Genomic DNA, 10,124 nt, shown 5'->3' on the forward strand with positions numbered 1-10,124 from the left:
GAGCTCTGGGGGGCTCTGGGACTCGGGGGTCTTGGGGGGCTCTGGGGGCTCCAGGAACTTGGGGGGTTCTGGGGTCTTGGGGGGCTCTGAGAGCTCTGGGACTCGGGGGTCTTGGGGGGCTCTGGGAGTCTCTGGGAGTTCCGGGCTCTTGGGGGTCTCCAGGAGCTCTGGGGGTCTCTGGGAGTTCCAGGGTCTTGGGGAGCTCTGGGGGTCTCTGGGGGTTCTGGGGTCTTGGGGGGCTCTGAGAGCTCTGGGGGGCTCTGGGACTCGGGGGTCTTGGGGGGCTCTGGGGGCTCCAGGAGCTTTGGGGGTTCTGGGGTCTTGGGGGGCTCTGAGAGCTCTGGGGGGCTCTGGGACTCGGGGGTCTTGGGGGTCTCAGGAGGCTTCAGGAGCTCTTGAGGCTTTGGAGTTCTGGGGGGTCTTGGGGGTCTCGGGGGTCTCTGAGAGCTCTGGGGGTCTCAGGGACTCGGGGGGCTTGGGGGTCTCTGGGGGCTCCAGAAGCTCCAGGGGTGTCTGGGGGTGTCTGGGGGTCTCGGGGGGGTCTCCGGGGTTGGGTCCCGGCTGGAATCAGCACCAGCAGCACCAACCCAGACCGACGAACGCGCTGCGAAAAGCTAAATTTATTTATTTTACTATTTATAGAGTTTTTATATGTAAGTTTTATACGTTTGTATCGGTTTTTTTTAATAAGAGTTTTATCTATTTATGGCGAATTTCGCGGCCGAGCAGCCCCGGGCGCGGGCGGGGCCGGTAATTTATTCGCTGCTGTGTAATTTATGGCGGAAAGTCCCAATAAAGGCGGAAATTGGGCAAAAACTCCGAGCCGGGCGGGTTCTGTACCGGGAATGGCCCCGGCCGCGGGGGAGCCGAGAGCGGGGGCGGGCCCGGAGCTCCCCAGTTCCTCCCAGTTCATCCCAGTCCCTCCCAGTGCCCCCAATCCCCCCCCAGTCCATCCCATTTCCCTCCCAGTTCCTTCCCAGTCCCTCGCCAGTGTCCCCAGTTCCTCCCAGTTCATCCCAGTCCCTCCCAGTGCCCCCAATCCTCCCCAGTCCATCCCATTTCCCTCCCAGTTCCCTCCCAGTTCCCTCCCAGTCCCTCCCCAGTGTCCCCAGTTCCTCCCAGTCCATCCCAGTTCCCTCCCAGTCCCTCCCAGTGTCCCCATTTCCCCCCCATTTCCCTTCCAGTGTCCCCAGTTCCCCCCCAGTCCCTCCCATTTCCCCCCCAGTCCCCCCCCAGTTCCCCCCCAGTGTCCCCAGTTCCCCCGCTCGGTGGGCGTGGCTCCCGTTTCCACGGCAACCAGCGCCGCCATCCCTCCCGTCCGCCAGGGGGCGCCGCAGCGCCTCCGCCAAATGACGTCACCTCCAGGGCCGCTCCACTCCGCGGGGGGGCGCGCTTTCCCTCCCTCCCTCTGCCCCGCATTGGTCTCGCCCGCTCGGCTCCCCCGGCCAATGGCGGCGCGTCCCCGCGGCGGCCCCGCCCCTCCCTGCGCGCGGCGCGGCCCGAGGCGCGCGCGGCGCATGCGCGGAGGCCCCGCGGGCCCTGTGTCAGAGGGAGGGAGGGAGGGGGGGGGGCAGCGGAATCCGCCGCCATCCGGCGCCCGCCCGCCCCGCCCGCCGCCCCCGAGCGCGGAGCCGCCGCCGCGGAGCCCGCCCGGGGCGGACAGGTGGGTACGGGAGCCGGGGGAGGGCGCGGGGACCCGCCTGTAACACCACCCCCCCCCCCCCCCCGTCCCGGCTCCCTCAGCGCAGGCCCGGCCGCCATCTTGGAACGGCGAGGCCCCCTCACGCCGGGGCCCATCCCCCACCGCCGGTACCGGGAGGGGGCGGGGCCGGGGGTCCCGGTAAGGAGGGGGCGGGGTTTGGGGGGGGTGTGTGAGGAGGGGGGGGGCGGCTCCGTGACCCGCCCCGGTGTTCTGAGGGGAGGGGGCGCGGCCTGCGGCCTGTACCGGGAGGGACCGGGGGGAGCGGCGGCGGCCCCGGTGTGACCGAGCCCCCTCCCGCAGGTCCCGGTGCGGCCGATGCGGCGCCATGAGCGATCGGGCTGCGCGGGGCCGGCGCTACAACTGCCTGAGCCTCAGTGAGAGCTACCGGGGGCGGCCGCTCGAGCCCCCCCGCGCCGCCGGTAACCGGGACGGGGAACCGGGAACAGCCGGGTCATGGGGGGGGGGGGTGTGTGGGGTCCGGGAATGAGGAGGGGTCCCCGAAATGGGGGAGGTTGTGGGGTCCGCGAAATGGGGCTCTCTGTTTTTGGGGGGGCTTGGTGGATTTGAGGAGGGGTCCTTAGAAAGGGACCCTGAGGGTTTGGGGGGGATTTGTGGGGTTGAGGAGGGGTCCTCAGATGTGACCCCCCGGTTTGTGGGGTGCATTTGTGGTGTCGAGGAAGGGTCTCCAAAACGGGATCCCACCGGTTTGTGGGGGGTTTGAGGAGGGGTCCCCAAAACGAGACCCCCTTGGTTTTTGGAGGGAGCTGTCGGTTTGAGGAGGGGTCTCCAAAATAAGACCCCTGTGGTTCTGGGGGCGATTTGGGGAGGAAGGAGGGGTCCCCAAAATGGGGGGGTCCAGGGGTCCTGGGGGGGGATTTGGGGGTGTTCGGGGGTCCTGAGGGGTTCACGACCTATCTGTGTTAATTGGGGGGACCGGGTGGGGGTCCTGCTGTGGCCTTCCTGCAGCTGGGTGTGGGGGTCTCACTTGGTCACGGGGGCCATTCGGGGGTCTCACCGTGACCCCGTGTCCCCCAGGCGCCCCCCGCCACGGGCTGCAGAGCCGGGGCAAGGTGCGGGGGGCTCGGGGATGGTGCGGGGAGCTCAGTGGAGCTCGGGGGCAGTTCGGGGGTCCCGGGGGGTCTCTGAGGGGTCTCTGCCCCCCCAGGCGCCCCCCGCCATGGGCTGCAGAGCCTGGGCAAGGTGCGGGGGGCTCAGTGGAGCTCAGGGATGTCAGTGGAGCTCGGGGGCAGTTCGGGGGTCCCGGGGGCGGCTCGGGGGTCTCAGTGCCCCCCGTGCCCCCCAGGCGCCCCCCGCCATGGGCTGCAGAGCCTGGGGATGGTGCGGGGGGCTCAGTGGAGCTCAGGGGTGTCAGTGGAGCTCGGGGGCAGTTTCGGGGGTCCCGGGGGCAGTTCGGGGGTCCCGGGGGGTCACTGAGGGGTCTCTGCCCCCCAGGCGCCCCCCGCCATGGGCTGCAGAGCCTGGGCAAGGTGCGGGGGGCTCAGTGGAGCTCAGGGGTGTCGCTGGAGCTCGGGGGCAGTTTCGGGGGTCCCGGGGGCAGTTCGGGGGTCCCGGGGGGTCTCTGAGGGGTCTCTGCCCGCCAGGCGCCCCCCGCCATGGGCTGCAGAGCCTGGGCAAGGTGCGGGGGGCTCAGTGGAGCTCAGGGGTGTCGCTGGAGCTCGGGGGCAGTTTCGGGGGTCCCGGGGGCGGCTCGGGGGTCCCGGGGGGTCTCTGAGGGGTCTCTGCCCGCCAGGCGCCCCCCGCCATGGGCTGCAGAGCCTGGGCAAGGTGCCCACCCGGCGCATGCCGCCCCCCCGCGCACCTGCCGAGCCTGAAGGCCGAGAACAAAGGCAACGACCCCAACGTGGCCCTGGTGCCCCGCGACGGCTCGGGATGGGCCAGCCGCAGCGAGCCCCCCGACCCCCGCAGGTGAGACCCCCACCCATCCATGGGAATGGGGCTGGGAGCCCCGGGAATGGGCAGCGAGCCCCCCGACCCCCGCAGGTGAGACCCCCACCCATTAATGGGGAACCCCGGGAATGGGCAGCGAGCCCCCCGACCCCCGCAGGTGAGACCCCCACCCATAGGGCTAGGGACCGTTCCATGAGGCTGGGGAGGGGGCTTCACGTGGGCAGAGAGACCCCCGTTAATGGGGAGGGGGCACAGTTGCCTCCCCCTGACCCCCATTAGTGGGGAGGGGTCCCAGTGTCAACAGAGGAACCCCCATTTTAGGGGTGGGGGCACAATGACCTCCCCTGACCCCCGTTAGCGGGGAGGGGTCCTAGGGCTGGGCAGAGTGACCCCCATTAATGGGGAGGGGGCTCGGGCTGGGCAGAGTGGCTCCCAATGTTGGGGAGGGGGCAGAGTGACGCCCCCAGACCCCTTTTGATGGGGAGGGGTCCCGGGGCTGCTGCTCAGCGACCGCAGCCCCCATCTGTGCCCGTGAGGGGCCCTCTGGGGGTCCCGGGGGGATCTTGGGGAGGGGTCTCACCCCTTGGGGGGGTTGTTGGGGAGGGGTCTCCCCCATTTGGGGAGGGGTCTCGCCCCCCTGACCCCCCCCCCCTTTGCCCCTCCCCCCAGTTCCGAGCCCTCCGCCCCTCCCCCGCCGCAGTCGCCGTCACCGCCGGATTCGCAGCCGCCTGCGGGGACAGCGGGGACCCCCGAGGTGAGACCCCTCCCCAAATTACACCTGTGAGCCCCGCAGAGCCCCCCGGGCCCTGCTGACCCCTCCCTGAATTGTGTCCCTGTGACCCCCCCCGAGCCCTGCTGACCCCTCCCCAAATTGTGTCTCTGTGACCCCCCCGTGCTGACCCCCTCCCCAAATTGTGTCTCTGTGACCCCCCCCTGTGCTGATGCCTTCCCCGAATTGTGCCCCCCACAGAGCCCCCACATGCTGATCCCTGCCCCCTGTGCTGACCCCTCCCCAAATTGTGCCCCCACAGAACCCCCCCCCGCCGCCAAGCGTGGCAAAGTCCTGGGCGCAGGCCAGCGGTTCCCCCGCCGATGGTGAGTGGGGAGACCCCCGGGACCCCTCCCCAAATTCCCCCCGGGCATTGGGGGCTCCCCTGATCCCTCACATTGGGGTTTGGGGACCCCCGGGACCCCCTCCCCAAATTCCCCCGGGCATTGGGGGGCGCCCCTGATCCCTCACATTGGGGTTTGGGGATCCCCGGGACCCCTCCCCAAATTCCCCCGGGCATTGGGGGGCGCCCCTGATCCCTCCCGTTGGGGTTTGGGGAGCCCCCTGCCCACCCCTCCCGTGGTTTTGGGGTCCCTCCTGACCCTTGTCTGGGGCTTTGGGGCACCCCCTGACCCCTCCCATGGGGTTTTGGGACCCCTGGTTTTGGGGAGCCCCCCCTGATCTCCCCCCCCCTTGGGCTTTGGGGGGGCCCCCGACCTCTGCCATTGGCTTTTGGGACCCCTCCCCATTATTGGGGACTCCCCCCCGACCCCTCTGCGCCCCCCATCCCGGGCCGCTTCTCGCGGGAGGAGTTCCCCAGTTTGGGGATTTGGGGGTGGTCTATTCCCCATTTCCCCGGGGTTTTTGGGGACCCCCCCCATTATTGGGGACCCCCCTGAACCCCCCTGACCCCTGTGACCCCCCTGTGACCCCCCCCAGGTGCCGGAGCGCCCCCCCTCCCGGGGCCGCTTCTCGCGGGAGGAGTTCCCCAGTTTGGGGGCGCCCCCCCGCCCCATTTCCCCGGGGTTTTTGGGGGTCCCCTGAGCCCCCGTGACCCTGCTGACCCCTCCCCATTTTGGGGTCCCCCCCAGGTGCCGGAGCGCCCCCCCTCCCGGGCCGCTTCTCGCGGGAGGAGTTCCCCAGTTTGGGGGCGGCCGCCCGAGCGGGGGGAGGGGCGGCCGAGAGCGGGGGGGGCGCTGCCGACGCGTCGGGTGGGCGCGCACCGAGCCCCCGCCCCCACGGTGAGTGACTGACAGAGACCCCTCCCCAAATTAACCTGAGACCCCCCCAAACCTGCCCCTGCACCCGCACCGAGCCCCCGCCCCCACGGTGAGTGACTGACAGAGACCCCTCCCCAAATTAACCTGAGACCCCCCAAACCCTGCCCCTGCACCGAGCCCCCGCCCCCCACGGTGAGTGACTGACAGAGACCCCTCCCCAAATTAACCTGAGACCCCCCAAACCTGCCCCTGCACCCGCACCGAGCCCCCGCCCCCACGGTGAGTGACTGACAGAGACCCCTCCCCAAATTAACCTGAGACCCCCCAAACCTGCCCCTGCACCCGCACCGAGCCTCCGCCCCCACGGTGAGTGACTGACAGAGACCCCTCCCCAAATTAACCTGAGACCCCCCCAAACCTGCCCCTGCACCCCGCACCGAGCCCCCCGCCCCCACGGTGAGTGGACTGACAGAGACCCCTCCCCAAATTAACCTGAGACCCCCCAAACCTGCCCCTGCACCCGCACCGAGCCCCCCGCCCCCCACGGTGAGTGACTGACAGAGACCCCTCCCCAAATTAACCTGAGACACCCCCAAACCTGCCCCTGTACCCGCACCGAGCCCCCGCCCCCACGGTGAGTGACTGACAGAGACCCCTCCCCAAATTAACCTGAGACCCCCTAAACCTGCCCCTGCACCGAGCCCCCGCCCCCACGGTGAGTGACTGAGACCCCTCCCCAAATTAACCTGAGACCCCCCCAAACCTGCCCCTGCACCCGCACCGAGCCCCCGCCCCCACGGTGAGTGACTGACAGAGACCCCTCCCCAAATTAACCTGAGACCCCCCTAAACCTGCCCCTGTACCTGCACCGAGCCCCCCGCCCCCACGGTGAGTGACTGACAGAGACCCCTCCCCAAATTAACCCTGAGACCCCCTAAAGCTGCCCCTGCACCGAGCCCCTGCCCCCACGGTGAGTGAGACCCCTCCCCAAATTAACCCCGAGACCCCCCAAAATCCCTGAAATCCCCCAAGGGTGCGCACCGAGCCCCCGCCCACCGGTGAGTGACCGAGACCCCTCCTCAAAATACCCAAAATACCCCCAAAAATACCCCTGAGACCCCCAAGCCTTCCCTTTAGCCCCTCCCAGAGCCCCCAGACCCATTTAACCCCTCGTTGCCCCCGCAGGTGGCAGCTGGCGGGAGGGGCGCGTTTGACCCCCCCCAGAGCCCCCAGACCCATTTAACTCCTCGTTGCCCCCGCAGGTGGCAGCTGGCGGGAGGGGGCGCGTTTGACCCCCCCCCAGAGCCCCCAGACCCATTTAACCCCTCGTTGCCCCCGCAGGTGGCAGCTGGCGGGAGGGGGCGCGGGGCCGAGGAGCCGCCGGCCGAGGGGGGGGGGAGCAGGAGCCCCCCCCCGGGCCCCCCCCATTTCCCCCCGTACCGGGGGGGTGATGCCGCCCTTTGTGAGTATGGACGCCCCCTCCCCAAAATAAACCCCCCGCCCCAAAAATTCCCCTTCCCTAAAAATCCCCCCCTCCCCAAACCCGGAGGGGGCTCAGCCCCAGGTGGGGAGGGGTCTCTGGCTGATTTTGGGGAGGGGTCTCTGGCTGATTTGGGGGTTTGGGGAGGGGTCTCTGGCTGGTTTTGGGGAGGGGTCTGCTGTTGATGCTGATGTTGGGGGAGGGGTCTCTGGCTGACGTTGAGGAGGGGTCTCTGGCTGGTGTTGGGGAGGGGTCTCTGGCTGATTTTGGGGAGGGGTCTCTGGCTGATTTGGGGGTTTGGGGAGGGGTCTCTGGCTGATGTTGAGGAGGGGTCTCTGGCTGGTGTTGGGGAGGGGGTCTCTGGCTGGTGTTGGGGCTCAGCCCCATTGTGGGGAGGGGTCTCTGGCTGACTCCGTGCCCCCCCAGATGTACCCCCCCGTACCTGCCCTTCCCGCCGCCCTACGGGCCCTTCCGCGGCCCCGACGCACAGCACAGGTGAGTGGGGAGGGGTCCCCAGAGCCCCCCGAGATCCCCAAAAATCCTCCCTGAGGACCCCCAGCCCCCCCCCCCGAGACCCCCCAAATCCACCCCAAACTCCCCCTGAGACCCCCAGATCCCACCCTGAGACCCGAAATCAGCCCCAAACCCCCCAGGCCCACTGAGGAGACCCCAGACCCGAATCCCCCTCCCCAATTCCCCCATTATGGGATCTCCAAACCCTTCAGGGTGACCCCAAAACTCCTCAAATCCCCCTCCCCAATTTTCCCCCTGTGACTGAGGAGACCCCAATCCCCCCTCCCCAATTTCCTCTTTCTGGGGTCCTCAAACCCCCCAAATCCCCCTCCCCAATTCCCCCCTTTTCAGGTCCCCAAAGCCCCCAGTCCCACTGAGGAGACCCCAGACCCAAATCCCCCTCCCCCAGTTCCCATTTAATGGGGTCTCCAACCCCCCAAGCCCTTCAGGGTGGCCCCAAACCCCCCCGGACCCCCTCACCCCGTTCCTCTGGGGGTCCCCGCAGGTTCCCGCGGCCGGGGGGTCCCCGGGGGGCTGCGGGCCCCCCCTCGGGGGGGGTCTCCCCCGTCGCGCCCCCCCCGTGCTGCGCCAGGACGAGCTCCGCGAGTTCGATGAGCTGGACCAGGAGAACGACGACGGCTGGGCGGGTGCGGGGGGCTCGGGGGGCATTTGGGGGGTCCCGGGGGACTTGGGGGGCATTTCGGGGGATTTGGGGGCAATTGCAGGGGATGCTGAGGGGGATTTGGGGGGTCCTGGGGGGGATTTTGGGGGGGTCCTGGAGGAGTCCTGAAGGGACTGGGGGGTCCCAGGGGGATTTTGGGGAGGTGCCAGGGGGCTTTGGGTGGTCCTGGGGGGGGGTCTGGGGGGGTCTGAAAGGGTTTTGGGGGGGTCCTGGGGGGGGCCTTGGGGGGGAATTTGGGGGGTCTGAAAGGGTTTTGGGGGGGCTTTCGGTGGTCTTGGGGGGGATCTGGGGGGTCTGAAAGGGTTTTGGGGGGGTCCCTGGGGGGGTCCTGGGGGTGTCCCAGGGAGGATTTCGGGGATCCTGGGAGGGTTGCCAAGGGGATTTGGGGGGGTCCTGGGGGGTCTCTGTGTGTTCTTTGGAGAGTCTTGGGGGTCTTTGGGGTCTCCGGGACCCCCCACCCACATTTCCCCCTCCCCAGGAGCCCACGAGGAGGTCGATTACAGCGAGAAGCTGAAATTCAGCGACGAAGAGGACGGGCGGGACGAAGATGAGGATGATGAGGGGTGAGACCCTTCCCCAAAAAAAGGGGAAAATCCCCCCAAAATGCCCCCGAATTCCCCCCATAACCCCCCTGTGTCCCCTCCCCCAGGAAGGAGAACGAGCCCCCGGCCCCGCCCACTGCCGAGGCTCCGCCCCCCCCGAAGGAGGAGCCGCCCCCCCCCCAAAGCGCCCCCGGAGGGGCCCAAGGAGGCTCCGCCCACCCCGGCCCCGCCCACCAGGGCCCCGCCCCCCGCCGCCGCCCCCCGCCCAACCGCGGCAGCTGGGCCACGCCCAACGAGCTTCCGGTGAGTGTGGGACACAGGTGAGGGACACAGGTGTGATACAGGTGTGACACAGGTGTGCACAGGTGCGTGATACAGGTGTGACACAGGTGTGTGATACAGGTGTGACACAGGTGTGTGATACAGGTGTGTGATACAGGTGCGACACAGGTGTGATACAGGTGTGTGATACAGGTGTGGGACACAGGTGTGATACAGGTGTGACACGTGTGCACAGGTGTGTGATACAGGTGTGTGATACAGGCGTGCACAGGTGTGTGATACAGACGTATACAGGTGTGGCACAGGTGTGATACAGGTGTGACACAGGTGTGACACAAGTGTGATACAGGTGCGTGATACAGGTGTGCACAGGTGTGTGATACAGGTGTGTGATACAGGTGTGCACAGGTGTGTGATACAGACTGATACAGGTGTGGCACAGGTGTGATACAGGTGTGACACAGGTGTGACACAAGTGTGATACAGGTGCGTGATACAGGTGTGCACAGGTGTGTGATACAGACGTATGCAGGTGTGATACAGGTGTGACACAGGTGTGCACAGGTGTGTGATACAGGTGTGATACAGGTGTGGTACAGGGTGTGTTCAGGTGAAATACAGGTCTGTACAGGTGAGCACAGGTAAGACACAGGTGTACCCAGGTGCTCTCCGGTGACACACAGGTGTATCCAGGTGTGCTCAGGTGCGGTACAGGCACACACAGGCGCACCACAGGCACGTTCAGGTGTCACACGTGTGTTACAGAGGTGTATGTAGCCGTCACACAGGTGTATCCAGGTGTCTCACAGGTGAGCCCAGGTGTCACACAGGTGTACCCAGGTGTCACACAGGTGTACCCAGGTGTCTCACAGGTGTACCCAGGTGTCTCACAGGTATACCCAGGTGTCACACAGGTGTACCCAGGTGTCTCACAGGTGCATTATTTACAGGATGAGGCGTGGCACCGCCGCTGCTGCCATCAGGGCTGTGCGGAGCTGTCGCAGGCCGCGGCTGTAGTTTAGCTGT

At 67.7% G+C, this 10,124-nt stretch overlaps 1 protein-coding gene and 1 pseudogene across 1 annotated transcript in view; both read right to left on the reverse strand.

The window, feature by feature from the left end:
• Nucleotides 1-10,124, reverse strand: part of LOC131570177 (zinc finger protein 665-like) — a 507,112-nt pseudogene that overhangs the window by 64,843 nt on the left and 432,145 nt on the right.
• Nucleotides 10,043-10,124, reverse strand: part of BAG6 (BAG cochaperone 6) — an 18,934-nt gene continuing 18,852 nt past the window's right edge. The window contains 1 exon segment of the mRNA XM_058822499.1: nucleotides 10,043-10,120. Within this exon segment, the coding sequence (XP_058678482.1) occupies nucleotides 10,043-10,120 (78 nt within the window).

This window comes from Ammospiza caudacuta, chromosome 33 (genome assembly GCF_027887145.1).
Source record: "Ammospiza caudacuta isolate bAmmCau1 chromosome 33, bAmmCau1.pri, whole genome shotgun sequence".
Classification (NCBI taxonomy): domain Eukaryota; kingdom Metazoa; phylum Chordata; class Aves; order Passeriformes; family Passerellidae; genus Ammospiza; species Ammospiza caudacuta.